This window comes from Perissodus microlepis, chromosome 6 (assembly GCF_051167445.1).
Source record: "Perissodus microlepis isolate ML-2025 ecotype Zambia chromosome 6, ASM5116744v1, whole genome shotgun sequence".
Taxonomy (NCBI): Eukaryota; Metazoa; Chordata; class Actinopteri; order Cichliformes; family Cichlidae; genus Perissodus; species Perissodus microlepis.
The window spans coordinates 15,357,602-15,381,312 of NC_140466.1; the positions used below are offsets into that span (position 1 = coordinate 15,357,602).

At 39.8% G+C, this 23,711-nt stretch overlaps 1 protein-coding gene across 2 annotated transcripts; it reads right to left on the reverse strand.

The window, feature by feature from the left end:
* Positions 1–1,733: 1,733 nt before the first annotated feature.
* Positions 1,734–23,154, reverse strand: cd7al (cd7 antigen-like). Of its 2 annotated transcripts, XM_084930999.1 has the most exons (5): positions 19,483–23,154; positions 18,088–18,441; positions 17,388–17,777; positions 16,346–16,455; positions 15,534–15,911 (listed from the first exon to the last, which is right to left on the reverse strand). In XM_084930999.1, the coding sequence occupies exons 1-5, from the start codon at positions 19,541–19,543 to the stop codon at positions 15,714–15,716; spliced, it is 1,113 nt and encodes a 370-aa protein (XP_084787125.1). In that variant the 5' UTR covers positions 19,544–23,154; the 3' UTR covers positions 15,534–15,713. The 2 variants fall into 2 exon arrangements, with proteins under 2 accessions (XP_084787127.1, XP_084787125.1); XM_084931001.1 differs by lacking the exons at positions 15,534–15,911; positions 16,346–16,455; positions 17,388–17,777 and adding exons at positions 1,734–3,436; positions 3,844–3,971.
* Positions 23,155–23,711: the final 557 nt, after the last annotated feature.

Sequence of the window (23,711 nt, forward strand, 5' to 3'; positions counted from 1 at the left end):
TATCTTGTCCTGTTTTGTTTTTTTTTTCTTTGTTTGATTGTATGTTTTTTAATAGTAGAAGGGAAAAAAAGCTTTTTGGGGGGCAACTAAAATCAAACTTTTAAAGCTGATTTTAGCATATTTTACTTGTGATTCCATACGTGCAGATTTTATGGTCTGGTGAACATTTTTATAATGCTCCAAAGTAACAGCCAAGAGCTATGTTGAAGGTGCAATGTGTAAAATCTCAGCACCTTTAGATTGCAGCCAACTGAATTCTGGTTTGTTACCCCTTCCAATTTAATTGCATAATCCTAGTTACAGTGGTTGCTGTAGGGAAAAACACACTGTGGTAGTTTTGGTAGTTTATCTGTAGTAAATGCAGGCTGTTAGTCTGCTGTTTACCTCAGCTGGCAATGCCAGGTGAAATGCGTGAAAACTAATACAAGTCGCAGAAGCTCACTTCTGCTTTTGATGGTATCCTGAACGTTTGTTAGTAAGTGCTGCTGTTGGCTGGTATTAGTGAAATTTTCTTTGAAGTGGATTTAACATTGGACATTCAATTCAGTTCAGTTAAATTCAATTTTATTTATGTAGCACCAATAACAATAACTTAAAACCAGCTGTTTTAAGTTATTGTCTAGCCCACTTGTCAGCTGTCCAGAGGTGGAAGGGTGGCATGTCTCACAGTAAGTAATAATAATGTTTAGGCATGTTTTGATGTGTTACAGCTCTGATGATCAGGATGAAAATAAGCATGTACAATTGTTAAATGATCATACATAGTTTGAAAGCAGTTTAAAAAAAAACAACTTATAAGGTGTACAATAGGTCTGTAAGTGGTCGATCTCTTGCTAGATACATAAAACAAGATCAGGCAAAACGTGTCCGTCTCAGCTGCTGTATTTAAAATAGCAGGACAATATAGCAGCTTCCACAAACCGGCGCTCTTTCCTGTGTATTTTAAATGGATTCTTTTTCTTTCTTTTTTTTGGATGTCTGAAAATGTTAGAACTTAGGTGCAGACAAAACATACTTGTATGAATAAGTGAATGAGGCATGTTGTTTAAGGCACTATACAAGAACCAGCCCATCTTTGCTTTACAGTATAAAACACTTTGAGATAACTGTTGTGGTTTGACACCATATAAATAAACTTGAATTGAATATTCTTTTCTTAGTTAATTTGGTTCAGTTCTTGACTGAAAGTCAAGGTTGTCAAAGTGATGTAAAATCCTTCAGAACATTTAATTTATGTACGACTTCACAGAGTGTGATGGGTTAGACAGACTCACCAAACATTTTGAGTTCCCAGAGGTGAGCGTTGCACATGAAGTGAAACTTAGACCAAAATAACTCATTGTAACTGGAAACAAACACATTCTGGGCACTACAGCCTCACTTTACTTCTCCTGATCTGAGGAAACCACTGACTGTGTGTTTATAGGGCTGTCTGTGCACACACAGTTAGTTTAGCTGGTGCCAGTAGCTAAAGCCAGTAAACCTACAATTAAATAACACTCACTAACTGATGACTGCTACGTAACTTAATAGCGCCATACAGAGACAAATGTTCATAGCAAAGTATTTTTTAAGTGATAAAACAAAAGAAAAAAGCCCACCTCCACTTGATTTAGCCCAACTGCTATTAAAAAAGAAATCAGGCTTTGGAGTCTCAGAACAAATGTATGATCAAAGGAATAAACAATATTTAAACCTGCAACATAGTAAAAGAAACTGAGACTGCATTTGCTTTAAAATGCCTTTAATGCAAACTGCAACACAATGCTCACACAAACAAATCTGGGATAGTAAGTGAAACAGTGGTAGCTACAGTAAACCACAGCAAATAAACACATTTAGAAAACAGTACGATGCAGCATGTAAAAAAAAAGACATATTAACATATGACACAATTGGTGAGAAGTGAGTATTCACCAACCTTGTCCCAACGACGGTAAAATTTCTGATTCGTTGTTAGAATTTCCTTTCATCGCAAGTTTCCTCAATCCTATAAACAGTACAGTTGTGTAGATGAAGTTGCAAAACAATCAAAATCAGCACAAATGCCAAATATTGAGCCACAACAGTTTCTCATTGTTAACAGGTAATTTGCCATGACTGTTTGCATGAACTATATTTATTATATTTAACTATATTGATGACAACACTAACGGTCATGACAGTTTCAAATTAATAAAAGCAAAACCGATCTTATGGCTTATTGTTAGGCAATGATGCTAGTTTTGAATGTTATGCAACTGCTCGGTTTATAAAGCTGGGAAACCTGCGGTCAACTGAGACTGAAGAAATCAGTTGGATGAGTGATGAAACATTTCTCCCATTTCTCCCTGCAACAAGTACAGATTTCTATCTTTTTTCAGAGCTAACTGAAATATAATAATTTTGTGCTGTTCATTTTGCTTTAGGATAAACTGCTTAGTTTTCTGTGTTGTGGTGATGTTTACAGCCCTCTGTGCTGGACTGGTGCAGGGCCAGGTGTGGTGTTCATTTTAGATGAAACCCCGCCAGATTCAATTCACGTCTGATTATTTTCCATTAACATTTTCTTACTGGTTTCCTTCAAAATGTTACTTTGTATTATTGTATGGTTACATTGTAATGCTGGTTCTCTGAGTGAAGAGACTCACTCACATTCCATATGTAACCGCTTACTTCCACCTATACTGGCTAGTCTACTTACTCAAAGAACCAGTGTTACAATGTAACCATGCATTCTTCATTCCTTCTCCCTGTTACATAACCCAAATGTTCAGTTTAACGTGTAAAAAGGTGGGTGAATGCACTACAAGATAAGTTCAGTATATCTTTGTGTTATCTGTCTTCACAAAACCTAAAAACCTCAGTTAGAGATAACAAGTACTGCAACACTGATTATCTACTTCCTTTGTCAGCTCAGGCTTTCTGCTGAGTTGAGTCACCGCACACCAGAACGAAGCCCTTTGACAGATTATTTGGCTCTTTGTCTGCTAAAACGGATCAACTTACCACTATCTACTCCAATCTGAGACAACTGCTAAGTAACTGGAAAGGATATGTATATTGGGATATGTAACGGAGTGCAGAATAAAATTCAGTAATGTACAGAGCATTTAATCACTATGATCACAGCAAAAGCAGCCAAAGTTATTTTATAATAAGGTAAAAAAAAAAATGTCAGAATACAAGCTGTCTAGCAATATGCAGGAGATTTAAAAGATATAAGAATTCTGCACACTAACTGGAGTTTAGTGTTTTTGGACACTCTAGTTTATGATGTTGATGAGAGCACCTCTTGAAATTCATAGGGGTTCCCCAGGTGAAGTTTACTTTGTTGGGAAGCTTCTGTTATTTCCCTCTGATGGGCAGGTGCTTGTGTTTGACTGGGAGGTGTTGCCCCACCCATTTCCTCGTAGACATCGGCTTCATGTGACTTCATACTCTGAGATCCTTTGCACTGACAGTCATTGTGAAAGGAGGAGAAAAAAGACAGAATTAACATACACTCACAATTTCCTGTGTTGAAATCAAAATGTATCATTTTCTCTCAATGCAGCATCCTCGGTGGAAATTTAAGAACAAGTGTTAACCTAACTCAGACATGACTTATAGTTAGAAAAGTCCTGTGATACCATTTTATTAGCGCTCAAATAAACTGAAATAAACTAGAAGAGGAGGGGGTTTAACTCAAAGGTGCCAACTGGCTGCACAAAGTTTTGAAACCAGTGGGGGTTTCTGTGGTTAGCTGCAGAGGATCTTGACTGCAACAAACAGGCAGTGTAGGTGGAAATACTTGTGACACATTTCCACCTCTTGCCTCGTGTATATATGTATATTCAAAGTGGCACATAAAAAGTTACTCACTTTAGAAATCACCGCAAATCCAGTGAAGAGCAGAAGGAGAAAAACCACAGCTGATGACAAAGTGTACACCAGAAAGGAGTAACTGGAGCCACCAAACTGAGCACCAGCAGGCACAAGGTCAAAGCATCCTACGAGGAACCAGACAGAGACGTTCAGCACCTCTGACCCTGTGCTAACATCATACTTATTGCACAGTTGGCACAATTCTTGATTGATACTCCAAGACTCAAAACGACACAAACTCCTTCACAAACATTTGACTTGTGAATACGTTACAGATCATTTCTCATTCATTATTGCCATCTACAAAAATGTAATAACATTAAGAAAAATGGTGAGTGCATCTTTGAACAATTATTGAATGTTTATTTCTTTACAATCCAAAAAGTCTATTGCATTATTTATAATTAGGTTAACTCTCACACATCACTGATACAAAAATCCCTGACTACTGTATACTATTCGAGACAATGAGTCATACATCCCCATTTATATCAGCAGTGTCACCAGATGTATTTGTACAGTTACTTATTTAAGCTGTCTCTCACATACAACACTGGCTCATTTGATGTCATTTACAGACTTTGTTTCGTCAGTTGTCCACATGCCCACAGACTAACTTGTAAAAAGGCGAACGGTGCTGTTGTAATACAGAGGTTATGTTTTAGAGCCTTTAAGTGCTCCGTAGCACCTGATCTAATCAATGAAAAGTCATCCAGGACCCTCTGGGAACTAAAAAGAGGAGAAAGACTGCCTCTTTAGAGTCATCCCTCCCAAGCCAAGCCTTCCTCCATGTTTGGGGAGGCTGGGGAGCATGGCTGAACCCCAGACGCACATCTCTGTCACCTCCATGTCCGCTCACCTCTGTCCTCAGCTCCATCTTCAGAGGGAATCTGGCACCATGTGTTAATGAGCAAATTTATCTTTGATTTCAAATTCTTACGCAAAAAGTTGATAAAAACTGCATATATGAAAAGAGAAGAAACTTGGGCAACTCAAATATTAAAATCAGACCTGAACTTTCAAGATGTTTGAGACACCGTCTTATGCTTTGTACTCCAAGAGACGGGTACTATAACTCAAATTGGCCAAAAAGAAAGTTGATGCTGGTTGTGTGTAGACCAGTCAGAGTGCCCCTGTCGACTGCTGAAATCACTAAAGCATCATAACTGGACACAATGGAATGGTTCTGCTGGGAAACCTTGGGTCTTGGCATCCATGTGGATGTTACTTTGACACATGCCACCTGCCTAAGTGGTTTTGCAGACCATGTACAGCTTTTCATGGACATAGTATTCCCTGGTGGCTATGGCTTCTTTCAAAAGGATAAAGTGTCGTTGCCACAAAGCAAAAATGGTTTAGGAAAGGCTTGATGAGCACAACAACGAAGCTGACGAGTCGACTTGATTTGATGTGCTAGACAAACAAGTCCAATTCCCAATACAACAGCACCACATACTTCCTTTGGAAAAGAGTAGAGAGATTTTTGCCTTTATACTCAACAGTTTTGGAAATAAACAAAAAAAACCCTCTAGTTTGAATAAAAAACAAAATTGATGTGATTTATTTATTTTTAGCCCAAATATATTTGTAACTAATCTCTGTTTTAATCTCCTCTCGCTTTTTTATTACTCGTCTGACCAAAGCTAGCTGGGTTCTTAGGCCCTCAGATAGGGTCCTTCTTGTGATTCTACATACAGGGACGAAACTTCAGTCAAGAACTTTAGAACAACTTACCACTCACGCTTTGCACCCGTGACTGTGTGGCCTCTTTTGAAAAGTAGCTTAAAACTTTTGTTCAATAGACATTTGGGTTGTGGTTGTGTTTTGTGACCTTTTGCACAGTTTGTGTGTGTTCATTTCGCTTTCCTGAGTGATTTTTACTGATACCTATGCAAAACACTTTGTAACTGTTCCTCATATTGAAAAGGACTATATAAATAAACTCTCTGTTTACTTACTTAAAAGCGCATTTTCAAAAAAGTTGGGCTTGTGTAATAGCATACAATGGTATACATTCAGTACATACATATAAATAAACAGTAAACAGCAGTGAAAAGTGTATATTCTAACATCATATTATAACAAATGTAAGAGATTATCCACCAGGACTTTTAAAAAGTGGCTTAGCCCAGAAATTATTCAGTGACTTTTCAGTTCAGCCTCACAGAAAAAAGCAAACGATCAAACTGCCAGCCTGAGCTGTGCAAAAAAAAAAAAAAAAAAAAACTTACCAAAACCAGTCTGTGTGATGACAAAAGCCCACAAGTAAGACAGGTACTGAATCCCAGACATCTGGTCCACTACCACAAAGCAGTAACTAAGATCTGGAGAGAATTATGAGATTGTAGATGGCAGGACTCTTAAATGGACTTCAAAACTAGATTCATTGAAAATGAAACCATGTGAAACTTCATTAGCCCCACCTTCAAACCTCAAGACACAAACAAAAGGAAGTAAAAACTAACCAAGCGGTTAGTGGAATAGTTCTCCCGGCTTTCTGAGTGTAAAACACAAGTCAAAAAAAAAAGAAAAGAGGAAATTCTTTGGACAGTGGCTGCTTTTTCATTCGCTTTCAGTCCAGTACAGATCATTTTCATTGACCACTAATTCTTTTTTTTTTAAAATTGGCTTGTTTGTTTGTTAGCGACTCTGACCTACAGTATATTGCAGAAAGTCTTCTCTCAGCTTTCCAATTCATTGTATTCATGTGTTCCAGTTACTCCGAAGGCCACAGGTGTATAAAATGAAGCACCTAGGCATGCAGACTGCTTCTACAAACATTTGTGAAACTCTCAGGAACTCAGTGAATTCCAGCTTGGAACAGAATTATAACAAAATGGAAGTGATTGGGAACGACAGCACTGCAGCTATGAACAGTTGTAAAGCCACAGAGTGGGGTAAACGGATCCGAGGCAGAAGTTGCCAACTTTCTGCAGAGTCAGTTGCTACAGGGGCTTGTTTTTCAGGAGCTGAGCTCAGCCATAACAAGAGTACTTACAGAGAGCAACCCCTGCACCAAAGGGCAAGCTTTCTCCATGTTCTTTCATGTGATATGTTATACTCGCAGGCCTTGCAATCTTACAAGGCCTTGTTTAATGTTGTGAAATTTAATGACTGACAATATAATGTTTTGACTAATTTTCATTTTTGGTGTAACAACCAAAACTGAATTAGCTCGAGCTTCTATTAATATCTACCGTATTTGATAAAGATTTTATTCAAACAGTAGATCCCACACTCTTATAACAGAACCAGCCTCAGCTGTCGACTGGTCTGATAAACCTCATTGTGTGGGACCCCAGCAGCTGTTATAAAGTGGGGTGTTTACTAAAGCACAATGGAAAAAATAAAAAATAAAAATGAGGAAGACATGGGTGCAGTGAGACGAGAGGAGGGGAGAAGACGTTGTTTCCTGTTGCAGCAGCAGAGACGGCCTCAGATACAAACTGAGGTTGTTGTTTCTCCACGTGTGGGCTGACTTGACCACAATTTGAAACTGAGGCCCTTAATATTTCTTAAATATGTGTTATTAGAAGGTAGGACTGTCATCATATATTTAGCAAGAGATTGCCAAACTGTCTTGCACGTCTATTTTTATTCAACTGAAAAGCTTACATCAGACGATATCACAAAATACCCACAACTCTATTGCATTACAAATATAAAACCATGCACAATGTTCAGCAATGCTTGAACAACAGCATGCAAGTGTGTTGAGCTATGTACATCTGTGCATTTACTTTCTGAATCTTAGCCCCATGCTCATGTAACAGTGATGGGGATCTGCAATAGCCAAACTTAACCTGTATCAACATCAAATGTAGAAACTTCAATTCCTCAATGAAAAGAAAGTTCATGCTTTATTAGAATAGAATAGAATAGAATTCAACTTTATTGTCATTGCACATGTCACAGGTACAAGGCAACGAAATGCCTTGTTTGTAGCCAAACCCACAGAAATGCGGCAACACCAATAAGTCCATGATGTCTTCCTGACAGTCCAAAAAGACTCGTATAGATTGAAATTCTTTGTTTTTACATTCATCAGAGCCTAGCGTGCCCAAATATCAAAGAGAAATTAAAAATGCATGCCATGGAAGAGTTCGGGTCTAAGGAGGTTGAAGAAATAGACTCATGTCACCCACAGAAGATTAAAATCAATTGAAAAGAATTGGAATATTGGAATATTTCAATTCCAAAATGAATGTTATACTTTTGTCTATGAGCCTGGGAGTAGGGATGGGAATCTACAAGAATTGGTTCTTCTAGATTAGGCTAGGGATTTGTGTTTCAGGAGCGGGACCTCACCTCCAAACACACCCCTTCCGGGTCTTATCTATATATATATCACCCACCCAGTTCTACAAGCTGTTTGTTCTCATGTTCGGGCTCCACCTTCCATCCCCTCTGCCAGGCCTGGGAGCTGCTGCCAGTCCCCATTGAGGCCTTCCCCAAACCCCAGCTCAATTCTTGATTAAGCCATTCGCCTTTATCTCTTAAAAAAAACGCTGCCCGCCTAAAATGAAGATGTGGGCCCAGCTAGTGAGTTGGTTTGTATTGATAAACGGTAATTTTGAGACAATGCGTTTCAGCTATTTTACAGTAACATGAAAGTAATGTAACGAGTAATGTAATTAATTACTTTCTCCTGGGAGTAATTAAGTAAATTTTTTGACTAATTATTGTAATTCTGTGTAACTGTATATATATGTATGTTTGGGCTCGCTAAAGTTGTTTGAGTTCATCCAAGCTGGTGAGAGACGGTGTCGGGGTTTCACAGGAGTTCTTCGACGAGGATTTCTTTGCTATTTAGAGGACTCCACTTCCTTTAACTTGAGAGGGGCTCGGTTTTGGGTTGGGACATTTCTCTTTGATCACCTGCTGGTAAATCGAGGGTTCAGGATGTAACTCTGCACGGTGGTGAGCTTCACGCTTACAGTCATCGAGAGAGGAAGGGTGGAGGAAAATCAAAAATCAGTGAAGGGTACAAACAGAGTTAACACACGCTCTTGATTTCCTGTGTTAAAATCAAAGTTTGTCAAATTTTCTCAAGACCACATCCTCAACCGAAACTCTTCAGAAAAGCTTAACCTGAGTCTGACCTGACCCTGAAAAAAAGACTGCATTTTATCACTAATATGAATGTAATAAACAAGCAAGAAGAGGAGGGTTTCAAAATATGCCTCACTGAACTTTAAGAAAACATGCTGATAACTGCATGCACATGAAACCTGTGTGGTTTTTGTGGTGAGCTGCCGAGCAGGCATGACCGTAACAAGCAGGTACTTATTACACTTCCACTGTGCACGTGCGTTCTTATGTATATTCAAAGCAGCACATTGTAATCAGAAAGCCACTTATTGCATACATCACCAAAAATCTAACGAGGAACAGGAGAAGGAGAACTCCCACAGCTGATGACAAAGTGCACAGCAGAGAGGAGAAACTGGAACAACTATGCGACGCAAGGCCAGAACATCCTGCAAGATTCAGTTTCTCGGACACTGTGCTTCAGCTCAATTCTTAATAGTTAGTTAACCTAGTAAAAAAAATTTCAAATCCAACAAAACATTTCATTTATGAATGACAGATGATTTCTCATTCATTTGCGAACATTTCATCACAAGACAAATCATGAGTAGCAGTTAATGGCTGCATATACTGTCATGACCTAAAAATATTGTAGTTCTTAGTTATTATAGACTATTCCATCTCTTTTGACTTCTTTAACCCTTACATGGCATCGCTGCTACTACTCCTCACTATCAGATACCATTCCCCATCTCCCAGTTTATATCACCAGTACCATTAGATGTTTCTGCTGCTATCTCATTAAACTTACTCACACATAAAATCTAAAAACATACGTAAAACTTGAATTTTATCTCTTTTTAATGTGTCTTAGTTTGATCGTGTTATTAGTTGACTGCACAGCCAAATAAGGTGAAATGGGAACATGATGCATAGCATGTGCTTCAGAGCCTCAGAGCACCGAGTCCAATCAATGAAAAGTCATCCAGTGATATTGATAGTGTTCGGAAAAGCTAGAAACTGTGGTGTGACCCACCTCGTACAGACATGCACAATGCTAATCTCTCTAGGTTGTTACTGCTATCGGGTTGACTGTGCAGGATCAGCTGGCAGCATCACTGTTACCTGTGAATCTCTCCTGGTGTGCCCTAACTAATCAGAAGGATTGGCCATAGAGACAGAAACAGAAACAGTCTTCATCCTCCAAGCAACATCCTCTGGGGCGATCGTGGCTCAAGAGTTGGCAGTTCGTCTTGTAATCGGAAGATTGCCGGTTCGAGCCCCGGCTCCGACAGTCTCGGTCGTTGTGTCCTTGGGCAAGACAGAGGGCCCGGTGGTGCCAGTGCCCAGCAGCCTCGCCTCTGTCAGTGCGCCCCAGCTACAATGTAGCTTGCCATCACCAGTGTGTGAATATATGGGTGGATTACTGAATGTGTAAAGTGCTTTGGGGTCCTTAGGGACTAAGTAAAGCGCTATACAAGTACAGGCCATGCCATTACCATTTACTCTGTTAGGCCCTATACCCACTGCCCTACATAGTGGACCCTGCACGGATAATAAGCAGAAGGGGAGTGAGAACTGGCAGAAGAAGTGGCTGATATAAAAAAACATAAAAGCAGAGTGCAAGATGCAGGCATAGATGGAACGTCAAAACCAAGTGGCCAGCAGTTATCTGCTGGATTGTCTCAGGGACAGCTTGCACATAGCAGAGGGCTGCCATGGTCAAGAAATGACCGCAATCACTCTTCAGCTTCACAAAATATTTAAACTAAAAGAAGAAATCAAATTGTCGTATTACTAGCCTGAGCTGCAAACAAAGTTAGTCCACGGGTAAAGCAAGTAATCAATCCTGGATATCTTTTACACCACCACAAAGCACTGATTAAGCTCTGGAGGAAATCCACTGATCTAAACTATCACAGTATAAATAGTAAATGCATCAGGACTCAGAAGTTAAACCAAGGGAAAATTAATTTGCCTTGTATTCAAACCTAAAGATGCAAATAAGAGGAAGCATGCACTAACATTACAAGCTAAGCTCTTTAAACATTAACACAATGAAGATGTTAAAAAGTTACTAACACATACTCTAGAACATAACAATAAGATCCCAAAGGAAACCCAGAAAGGTTCTTCAGTGTTCCTTTATGCTTTTGCTTGCAGGTTTGCTATTGAAACGATTATAGTAGCAGCCACAGTAGCGCTGACATTGAGTGCTTTTTCACATTCTTTATTTTATTTAGCCAGACCTAGGAAGCAGTCACATACATTATTCTGCAATAGCCCCATATTATACAGTACTGCCAAAGCAGCGATAGCATCTAACCAGTACTGTGTAGGATTGGGGCTGTTGCAGAGTAATGTATGTGATTGCTTCCTATCACATACATTCATTGTAGACTGCTGTACTAAACTTCACCATAATTTAATTTACAGTTAATTCCATCATATCACAGGCACCATCTTACTTTTTTGTCTCAAAAAACACAAGGGAAATCTTTATTAAGGTTCTGATCGATGTACAAGAATTTCATTTGTATTTCTTTTGTTTATCAGCAACATTTTCATTTTATTTTTTCTTCTGAGAGTCATCGGAAATGTGTTACTTTAACATACTGTAGTAATACTTCAATTCATTTTATTTGTATAGTGCTATATCACAACAGTTACCTCAAGGCGCTTTATATTGTAAGGTAAAGACACTAGAATAATACAAAGAAAACAGAAAATCCTGACAACCATATGACCCCCTATGAGCAAAGAAACTTCCAGCAGAACCAGGCTCAGGGAAGGGTGGCCTTCTGTTGCTACCGTTTGGGGGTGAGCAGAGGAAGACGGGACAAAGACATGCTGTACTTGTGATCACTACAATAGAAACTTTGAGTCATTTTGCTCACTGCTCATTTATAATAAAGTCTTTACAGAAATACCCAAATGCAAACATGTTTACAAACTGGCAATAGGCACCAGATTCAAAACATATTATATATAATGGAAAGATTCTGCGTGCTAACTGGAGTCAAATTTGTTTGGACCAGATGAGTTGACAAGTTGTTGTAGTTTATGATGGTGTTGAGATGAGAGGCACTCTCTGGGTTTTGTAGTTTCAATTTAGATTTCTTCACTTCACTTCTGAACTCGGAGCACACCATTTCCTCCAGATGGAGGGGGGTCTGCTGTTTGACTGGGAGACTTCATCTCCTTTTAGGTGTGAGGATGTCACTTCACATGGTGGCGCACTTTCCACTTTCATTGAAAGAAGAGGAAAACAGAGTTAACGTGCACTCTCGATTTCCCATATCGAAGTTTGTCTCAAGATGACGGCCTCAACAGGAACTCTTACTTGACTCTGACATGACTTACCTGGGAAAAAATACTGTATTTCAGCACTAATAAAAATGTATTAAACAAACAAGAAGAAGAGGATTTTCAAAGTGTTCCTGACTGAACTTTAAGACAAACATCCTCGTAACTGACTGAAACCACGTCATGAAACTAAGCTTGTACACAAACATGCAACGAAAGGTTCATAGCTGTTGTGAAACTGATGTAAAGCGTATGCTTCAGAGCCTGTAAGAGCCACGAAGAAGCCAGAGGTTGGCTGATGGTCACTAAGAGGATACCACAAAAGAGAAGGAAGAATGAAAATTTTCACTTCAAGCATGTGCTTTATGGTTCCATGTGGTAAGCCTTGAGAGCTGCTCTTCTGCATGCATTGGTTGTAAAAATTGTTCCAGCTCGAGTAGTCTGGCCTCTTACCTCCAACATTTTCACTGACCGTAAACCTCGTCGACACCCACGCACATCTGAAAATCAATAACGCTTTCAGTTATATATGGATGTTTGGTTTATATTGTTTTACAATCATCACAGTCTTGCTTTCTTTAACTTTTTAAAACTAAAACAGGTTTCTATTTTATAAAAATTTCACAGCTGGTTATTGCTGTGGTGATCAAAAAAAGTTTGGACGGTCGTTCGTGTGTGTGAATTCTTACGACGCTATGGCCGTTGGGCTTCGAGGTATATTTTGAAATCATATTATAAGAAATGTTAGAAAATATCCACTAGCTCTTTAAGAAAGTGACTTCCTGTGGCTCAGCTCAGAAATTACCACAGCTGCACGTACAGTTCCCACTGAAAGTTGACACCAAAATATCGAAATACCGGCCTGAGCTGCACAAAAAAATTTACCAACCCACTTTGTGTGATGACAAAAGCCCGAAGGTATGCCAGGCACTGTTACACCACCGCAAAGCACTATTTGAAGCCTAGAAGGTAATCTACTGACATAAACTGCGAGTATACAGCAAATGGATCAGGACTTTGAACATTTGAGGCAAAGTGAAACTTCGTTGGGCCCACGTTCAAACCTCAAGACACGAACAAAAGGAAATGTGTAACTAACCAACATCACAAACGTTGAAAAACACTCATGTGTTGAACATAACTGCAAGAACTTAATGGAAGAGTTTCACCACCAATTCTTCAAAGAATGACTTTGTTGTGTAATCATTATTAAAATGGTTCTAAGTAGAAGTAGTAGGAGTAGTAGTAGCATACCCAGAAAGGTTCTTGAGGGGTTCTTCAGTGAATCACTTTGTGATATCAGGGGTTTGCTAGTAGCATTGACATTAAGTGTTTTCTCTCATTTGTTATTTTATTTAACCACACATAGGGAGCATTAGCACCATATCCATATTGGTATGATATTCATATGTAATACATGGGCCTATCACCCAAATGCAGAGGATGGACTCACACAATAATGGCAACCAGATAATTACTGAGTTTTCACTGACCTGTTGTGACAGCTGATTGGGTTTAAAGGCTGAAGAAAATACTGTGCCACATCAAGTACTTCTTTTACTACCATTATTTTTAATCTATATGTGCAGTACACACTCAGAAATGCACACTTCTTGCATTTGTCTTTCCACTGGTTGATTTATACACAGCAATCACCAACACAGAATTACCACAGATGACTGATAATTATGCAAAGTTCAGAATATAGCACGAGCAAGACAAAACCACCCAACAATAAAAACCAGCACTATGGTAAAAAGCTGTTTACAGCTCATGATCACTTCTTGTTGTATTATTTTTCTATAGAAAAGACGGTACTAGTCATTCTGAGAACGGCAGGCAGGAAGAGACCACAGAAATAAATAAGCAGTACACTGCACCGTTGGTGTCTGCAGACACAGTGGTTAACACTATAGTAGTCCAGACTTTAAAGAACAAAATGTTAACTCAGTTTTACAAAGTTGGCTTTTAATCCAGAGCTGCTGCAGTTTGCTTTGTGTTGCTTTCCCTCTTTAATGCATTAGACAGAGATTACTGAGACATGTGACAGGCAGCAAAAAAAATGTCCAACAGCATCTAAGCATGCCGCGAGGGCCTCAATCATTCAAAGAAATAAACATGAATAAAATTCAGTGTTTACAAGAGAAACTTGCCTATGTAAGGAGTTTGTATACTCAAAAGAAATATGAATCATTCAACCACACTTCACTTCTATGAACCTGAGTGAAACCTAAGTTTCACTAAATATCTGTCTTCACCACCACTGGTCTTTATGCTCTTTGCTTTTCTGCGTCTGTTGCATCCAGCCAGAGACATACTTGTTGGAGTGCCTCTCTGGTAAGGGGGCCCCTTCTCACAAAAAAACATCCCTTCAGGTGATGAGGAAGAGCGCCATTCAGACCCACAGAAAAAGAAGAACGGTGTGTTTTAATGCTACGGTTCAAAAGGACACATGAGGTACAGATTATCTGATGAACCCTCCACCTGGCTGTCCTTTCAGCCTTTTTGTGTGGCATGTCTCTTTGCAGATGTCCTTGAGGTGGTGTGGCTTGTTTTCAGTGACAGTGACACTGGTCACAGCTGGGTCACAGCTGCTCTATCAAAGCCCTCAGAGCTTGATTGAATTTCAGCTGTTTCTTTGCATAGTTAATTTGAGTTGTGCACCTGCAATTGTGGTGTGTGTTGACACCTGGGCAGGTGTGAAATATTATCAGTTTTGGTCTGTGTGGTGTTTCTCCCTCTCTGCAAGTATAGTAACATAGTCAGTTCATGGGGGGTTTGTGTGAGTGTTGTGTGCTTGCTTTGGGCCTAATTGGGTTACTGAGTTGAATGTTTAAACAGCCAACTGCTAAGCTTCTTAAAGTAGATAAGTAAAGGGAGGATTCCACTTTAGTTGAGGTACATGTTTGTCTTTTCGCTCTCAATGACCTGAGGCCATGCTGGGTTTTCCCCCCTTCCTGGGCCTCATGGTAGCAATAGAGGAATTTGTTGCGGTGCCATGTGAACGCTTTCTGGAAGGGGAACTAGTCAGACATCAACACTGCCAATTGTGGTTTCACCAGGAAACTTGACTAAGAGCTAATTTTGTTGTTAATATTGTATGAAAAGGAAAAAGAAAAGTTGAAGCAAGGCAAAGCATAGACATGGAATAAAGAATGCTAAATATGGAGATGCCACGAAGGAAGAAATGAGGAAAACCTCAGATGACTCAGTATACTGAAAGGAGGATACTAGTGATCCACTGTGGAGACCCCCTAAAGGGTGATGGATGGACTCAACAAAAACAAGATGACAAATGAAATGAAACGTGTGCAGAAAAAACCTCCACACGCACATCACGACAAACCAGCTTTGAATTTCAAGATGGATTTTATTACAGCAGGTCAATAAAATATTACAAAGGATGCACATAGCCAGAAAAATATTTACGCCAAACCAGAAAGTGAACTGACACCACCAGCCAAGTTCAGGCACAGATGTCCAACTGCAACATTTTCTTCTGTGTGTTAACTGGAGTTGCGAGTGTCGCTCTAGGTTCTGATGCTGTTGAGAGCTGCTCTTGGAGTTTCATAGTGGTTCTCTGACGAGGATCTCTTCGCTGGGCTGTCTCTGTACTCGGAGCACCCCATGTCCTTCAGACGGAGAGGGGCCTCTTTTTGACTGGGAGACTTCATCTCCTCGTAGATAGGGGCCGGACTATGTGACTTCGCATTGTGGCGTGCTTTGCCCTGACAATCATTGAGCGAGGAAGAGAAGTAAAATAAAGACTTAACACACATTCTCAATTTCCTGTGTCAAAATCAAAGTTTGTCATTTTCTCTCAAGGCGACATCCTTAGTGGGAACTCTTAACCTGACCCTTGCTTGGAAAAAAATAAAGGCCAATTTAAGCACATAATGTAAGCAAATAATACAAATTTGTTAAACTAAGAAGAAGAAGAGGGTTTTTGAAAGTGTTCTTCACTGAACTTTAAGACAAACATGTTGATAACTGGCTGCACAAAGTTGTGAAACCAGTGTGGTTTCTGTGGTGAGCTGCAGATCAGCCATGAACTTAACAAACAGGTGCTGTTTGTGCTAATGCTTCAGTTAGATTTCACTCTCTTGCCCCTGTGTACGAGCATACTCAAGGTAGCACATCACAATCAAAAAAAGACACTCACTTTACATAACACACATCCAGTGAGGAGCAGGAGGAGGAGGAGAACGCCCACAGCTGATGACAAAACGTACAGCAGAGAGGAGTAACTGGAGCAACCGCACCAATGACTACCTGTGGAGAAGCAGAAAGAGGAAGACGTGTTTAAAATGTGAAACTCCATACCATTCCCCTTTCTTCAACATAGACACACAATCAGAATCAGAAGTCACTTCCTTCTTAGTTTTAAGCTGCAGTTCGAATAATATATCTCAAAAGGATATCAGATAGTGTGGAAACATCTGCAAACTTTAGGATAAACAGCTCCAAAAAAAAAAAAAAATCCCCTAAATGTTCATAAATAGGCAAATGTTATCAAACATCTGATAAGATTTGGTTTGCACATTAAAAGCAGGAGATATGCTAAGCAGCACAATGACCTTTAAAGCCTTAAAAACAAAGTGTACACATCCCTAAACCTGCTGAAGATTAGAGGATATCTGTTTACAGAGGGGGAAATGTAGAACATCATGACACAAATGATTACAACTTTAAAATAAGACTTCATTAGAATAAAAAACAAAAAGCTTGCAGTTGTTTCCAAATTGAAGATAAGCTTAAAGGATATAGTTCACACTACATTCAGAAACAACCCCTCAATACTAGATACCATCAAAGGAAATGAGTCAGAAATATTCCTGTTCTCATCACTAGCGCTATCAGATTGATTTGGTTAGCACCTTATTAAACTTATCTCACATGCACAATATATTAATTTCTGCTATTGTCTTTGTGTTATCAGTCTTTCACATGCCTACAGAGAAAAAAAAGTGCAAAAGACATTGGAACATTGTTGATGTGAAACTAATACAGACCATAAGCTTTGCTGGCTGTAAAAGCCCCACAGCAACACAGTGTTATTGATTACATCATCAGTGGCAGCTTTGTTAGTAAAAGCTAGAAATTTTCACAGTTAGTATGGAAAGAAGTTTTTCTTTCATCTTGAACAGCAAATGCCAGTCAGCTGAAGTCACCTGGTGAGAAACTCTCACTGTGATGTGACCCACCTTGTACAGAAATAAAGAATACACGTCTCCCTAGGCTGGTACTGCTATCGGGTTGACCGTGCAGAAGCAGCTGGCAGCTGTACAAAGCACTGTCTTCTGGCTGCAGCTGCTGCAGGGTGAGGTTGTAGGTGATGCCGCCGGGGCCGGGCGCAGAGGACAACTGGACCCTCTCAACAGGGAACTGAGAGGAGGAGGAAGAACGGCTGCCGCTGTGGGTCTGCTTTGAGTTGTACAGCAGCTCAACAGGTCCCCGACCCTTCTGCCTCTTTAGAATCACCCCCTCCACGGCCAAGCCTTCCCCACGTTGGGGGAGGCAGGGGAGTACCGCTGAACCCCCAGCACATCTCTCTATCACGTACTCTGGATAAGTGTCCACTGACTCAGGGACATCTCCAAAAGGAAAGGGAATAAAAACGATATAATGGATATGGGTGCCACTAGTAAGGATCAAGTTCCAAATCTGATTTTATTATGTGCATGAGTCTGGCATGATATGTTAAGGAGGAAATGTGCCATACTTAGGAAAAAACAAACAACTGTTCTGTTAAACTTTTAAGATGTTTGAGGCACTGCTGAGACGCTATGTTACGCTTTTTACATCCCCAAAGAAAAAAAGCTTCATCTTAGTACTGTAATATGGTTTGGAAAGTGTAAGTGTAGTTTAATGCTAAACCTAAAATAAATCAAAAAGTACACTCACCAGTACCAACAAGGAGGAAGAATTCCGTCTTTGATGGTATCTTTTCATCTGCAGAGGAAAGATTTTCCACGACAAACTCGCAGTAGTAGCGGTCTGTGTCGCTGGCGTTCAGCTGAGAGATGGTGATATTCAGAGAATGAAGGCTCGGGTCTCCACTGACACTAATGCGGCTTTTGTCAGCAGAATTGTCAACTGTAAAGTCTTCCTTGGTGTACTTGAACAGCACTTCTTTATGATTCAGCCAGGTGCGTTTCAGGTAGACTCCCCAGGGCGCTGGGTCCCTCTGTTCAATCTCACAGGGAAGAACGACAGATTCACCCTCATGCCGCTTCAAGAAGCGAATCTCACTGTGAGCTTTAGATTAAATTAAAATGACAAAAAAAGAGAAGCACATCACAAACAGAGAAGAACTAAACATAATTTATTTTTAGCCCAATTTCCATAAAACTGGGGTATGCAAAATGTAAATACCAGCAATGAAGGTGTATGTGTTTGTATATGTATACAGACAGTATGCACCTAAACAAATGTTTCTAGCGAACGATAAGCTCTTTAATGAGCAGCTCTGTTGTACTACATGCAAAATGTGGTTTGGCATTTATTGAAATAAGGAAGATATTCACTGAAAAGGATGTTATTCTCAAACCAAACGACATTATGTGACAGATTTTCAGGTTACTAGTTCCACCAACTGGCACTCTACGCCAAGATCACAAAGTGGTGAACCACTTCCCATCTTTACTTTTGAAAGAGTGCCTCTGACTCATGATAGTATTGTAAAACATAATAAGTTCCACCACTCCTTTTTTTTAAAAAGGCTTTAGCTGTTACATGTTAAAAATTCAAAAGATCTCTCTACATTTTTTTCCGTTAAATGTATTGTTCAAATGATTTGCAAACCATTCTAGTTGCTTTTTAATTTCCATTTTAGATAAGCATGTTTTAAAGTGTTGGAAAAATAAAGATAATTTTCACGTATTTTTTAAAACATTTCACAGATAATTACTGCAGTGGGGGGGGCAACAAATATATTAAATATGAAGAGTATTGTTTAGCAGAATGTAAAACAAATTGTATGTTTGAAGTCTAGATTACAATCTATCATTGTAATAGACATTAGACTTGCCTAGTGACTATATTTCAATTTCACACTATAACAAAAGGCAAATAAATAAATAAATAGTCTGGTCAATAAATCTGACCAGACTATTTTCACAGATTTCCTGCGCGCTTTTTTGCTTCTATCATTTTATCCACCAGCACTCCAAGTGACTTCAGATTCCTTCGCACAGAAATTACCCAAACCACTGTGCCGCATGCACAATTCACATTGAAAGAAAAACCAGTGATCAAACCACCACCAGCCACCAGCCTGAGGAACACAACCAAACTTACCAAACCCAATCTGCGTGATGACTAGAGCCCACAAAAAAGCAAGGTATTGGATCCAAATCATCTTTTACATCACACACTTAAGATCTTGTGGGAAGCCACTGATGGAAACCATAACAGCAGAGATGCAAGTGTAAAAAACTGAATTTCAAGTGTGTCTTACAGTAAATGAAACCAAGAGGAACTCCATTAGCTCCACCTTCAAACCTCAAGACATGCACAAGAGGAAGCGCGAACAAATGAACATCACGACTGTTGGATCAGCTCCTCCTACAGCCATGAATTAAAGCTTTTAACACCTCAGCTGAAACAGTTTAGGATCATATTGAGTATTTGCTGAGCACTGGCTCTAAAGAAAGAAGCAGCACGTGCTCTCTTTTGTCTTAACTTCAATTAAGTTCAATAGCAGAGCTTTATTTGCATTAATTGGGTTTCACATGTTTCGGAAAAAAACTTTCCTCACATAGTATTTCTGTATGTCCCAGAGGAAATGATGCTGAAGACTCGTCCGTGAACAGGATGTGTCTGCTTTTTGATGATAATTTGCATCATTGGAGAGAGACTAGAAAATAGGTCCGGTGACTGAAGGGAGCTAAAAAGATATTTTATTGCTGAAAAATTAATCAAGAAACTCAAGAAAGTACTCTGAAAACATTCAGATCTCAAGTTTTTACTGAAGAATGTAACAGAGATTTTTTGGGCTTTTCACAGCTTCAGTACATGTTAAATAAACTTGGTCTCAGCTATAAGACAAGTGGATCATTCTTCAATATTAGCGATTCACCTTCTAACTAGAGACAAAACTACAGAGTATTTCGTTAATCTAGATAAGAATCCTCATCGTTTCTGACTTATGGGGAATTCCAGTTATCAAAACATTCATCATGCTATTGTTCACATTCCAATTAGCAGATATAAGAAAAACAGAACAACTAGCACAGCAGTGTAATGTCATTTGAATGCATCAACAACTGAAGCATGGTAGAAAAAAGTGCATTTCGTGCAACCTCGACCTGCACAAACTAATTTCGTGCTCTAGATTTGTATCAGGAAAACCACAATTAGGTGTCAGAGGTGGCTTTATAGCATTTTTCTGAATAATGAGTCACAGTTTGAGAACTCGCTTTATTTTTGAACTGTTATCTTTACTTCAGTGGCTGAATGTGGATGCATTCAAATAAAAATCTATTAAGTAAAACTATTAAAGACACTCTCGTGATACTTCTGCAAACTACTGGTGCAAGTCCACTGTTTTCATGCTTACAACCATAAAATCAGGTTTAATAAATACATCACTAATTCCTCTAGATGTTAACACACAGCCACAGGGTTTGTGAATACTGTATTGTACACCAACTACTCGATGGCAGGTGAAACAAATACCTTGATGAAGTTTTGCACCTATGTGCAATAACATGTTTTACTTTAGGAGCCTTTTCAAAACATTCAAGGTCACGTGACAGAGAAGAGTTAAAAACAGTAAGAACAAAAGTACCTAACAAGTCAAAGACCATCACTGGATTCAGGCCAACCAACAGCAGGGGAGCTGAGGGAGGTGAGAATAGAGCTAACGAGTTGAATCTGTTTTTCAATAGATTCGACACCACAGTGTCTGCTCACACCCCCACAACCTCACCTGTAGTCAGCCTGGAATCCAGAGCCACACCACTGTGCCAGCCTCTCTCTTCACATGGTGCTGTTGCCTCCTGTGAGATTCCTGACACCCGTCCCCCACCCATCACCTTCACTCAATACCAGGTTGAGATGCAAATGAGGAGACTTCACTCAGGCAAGTGTGCTGGACCAGACGGAGTGAGTCCCCTCGTCCTCAAGACCTGTGCCCCCCAGCTGTGTGGAGTCTTTCATAAACTGTTTATGCTGAGTCTGAGTCTGCAGAGGGTACCAGTGATGTGGAAGACATCATGCCTCGTCCCTGTACCAAAGACGCCACGTCCCAGTTCAGTTCGCTTATCAGCCTCGTCTCGGAACTGAGGACGCTATCATCTACCTGCTCAATCGTGTCTACACCCATCTGGACCAGCTGGCGAGCACTGTGAGGGTCATGTTTTTTGACTTTTCTAGTGCTTTCAATACCATCAGGCCGACCCTCCTGGGTGATAAGTTAGCAGCGATGCAGGTGGATGCTTCTCTGGTGTCCTGGATTGTTGATTACCTGACAGGAAGACCACAATATGTACGTCTCCCACAGTGTGTGTCTGACAAGGTAATCAGCAACACAGGGGCACCACAGGGGACTGTCCTCTCCCCCTTTCTCTTCACCCTCTACACCACAGACTTCAGCCACTGCACAGAGACCTGCCATCTTCAGAAGTTTTCTGATGACTCTGCGGTGGTTGGATGCATCAGCAGGGATGATGAGACAGAGTATCGGGCTGTGGTCGACTCCTTTGTCACATGGTGTGAGCAGAATCATCTGCAGCTCAACGTGGCAAAGACCAAGGAACTGATCGTGGACTTCAGGAAGACCAGGAAACACTTGACCCCTGTTTCAATCCAGGGGGTCAGTGTTGACATTGTGGAGGACTATAAATACCTTGGAGTACACATAGACAATAAACTGGACTGGGCTAAAAACACCACAGCACTTTACAGGAAGGGCCAGAGTCGTCTCTATTTTTTGAGGCGACTGAGGTCCTTCAACATCTGCCAGAAAATGCTCAGGATTTTCAATGAGTCTGTTGTGGCCAGTGCGATCCTCTATGCTGTTGTATGCTGGGGGAGCAGGCTGAGGGTCGCAGATGCCAACAGACTCAAAAAAACTAATCCGTAAGGCCAGTAATGTTGTGGGGATGGAGCTGGACTCCCTCAAGGTGGTGTCGGAGAGGCGGATGCTGTCCAAAATAAAGACAATGTTGGATAACACCTCCCACCCACTCCATGACATGCTGGTCAATCACAGGAGCTCGTTCAGTGAGAGACTGAGATTACCGAAAAGCACCACTGAACGACACAGGAAATCTTTCCTGCCTGTGGCCATCTCCCTGTACAACGCATCCACTTAACACACTGGTTACTGCTACAACTACGTTTCTTTTCCAGCTATTTATTGAGTGACTTATGTATATATATATGTATATATTGTACTATTCTTAGTTAGCGTATTGTCTGTCTTGTTAATGTTGGTTTATGTTGGTTTATAATGGAGCACTGTAACAAAAAAAAAAATTTCCCCCAGGGATCAATAAAGTATTCTGATTCTGAAAACAAATTTGCATGTAAAATAACTATGAACAGAGGATTCATGTGACAGGTGAGGAGCGGAAACAATACAATATTTAACCGGAAGCCAACAGAACTGCTGAAGGACTAGTGTGACGTGACTAACGGAAGGACTTGAAGTACATTTTATTTTATTTTTAAATGGGGATAAAAAAAATAAAAGCCATAGCAGCTCATCCATCACATATCAGATTATTGCAATATGTGAAGTACAGGAAATAGATGTTAAATTCTGTAACTTATTACACTAACAGAAATTAGATTCCACTGAAAGTCAAGGTTTTCACTGTTTCACTATTATTTGTCTGTTAATCAGCAGTAAATCACAATTCTGACCTTAACTTGGGTTAACATGCATTTAGTGATCATGAAGTTGGGGTTAAAATTTGACTAATACTCTGACGGAGCAGTGACTCGTAGAGGGGCAGATAGTTTCTGAATGCCTACAAGCATGAACACGTGGATGTTATAAACCAGAATGTATTTTTTTTTTTTTTTAGACCCGTTAAAGAAAACAAGTGTCAACAGAAAATTTCAATTATTTTTATTAAATTGACATGTATTATTTCTGTACTTTATATGACAGCTTATATTTATTTTACTATCTGGAGAGAGAAATAAAGCATCTGATACAGAAAACCGTTATGACATGAATAAGAAGCACATGTTAGACAGGCTCATAGCTATGCACAAAGAACATATTCATCTGAAATCCAATAGCTTGGTCCAAACATGAGCCTGATGCTACCCCCCTCATAAAAAAAAAAAAAAAAAAAACCCAAAAAGCTGAACCCCCCCCCCCCCCAAAAAAAACCAAAAAAACCCCAAACAAAAAACCACCTAACCAGTATTAATACTTTCACTTTACGTATTACAGACATTAGCTCTTATGTCAGAATTTAAGAGTTAGTTCACCCAAGTTTAAAACAACCTTTCCCCTCAGCTCTCACCTGTGGTGTCCTGTTTTGCTTCTTTTTGGTTCAGATATTCTC

Coding starts and splice junctions, on each gene's coding strand:
- cd7al (XM_084930999.1), bottom strand. CDS start 19,543: ATGATTTGGATCCAATACCTTGCTTTTTTGTGGGCTCTAGTCATCACG. Junction 16,456..17,387: donor ATTCTTTATTTCTGTACAAG/GTGGGTCACATC, acceptor GCTTCTCCACAG/GTAGTCATTGGTGCGGTTGC. Junction 15,912..16,345: donor CTGGATGTGTGTTATGTAAA/GTGAGTGTCTTT, acceptor AATGATTGTCAG/GGCAAAGCACGCCACAATGC.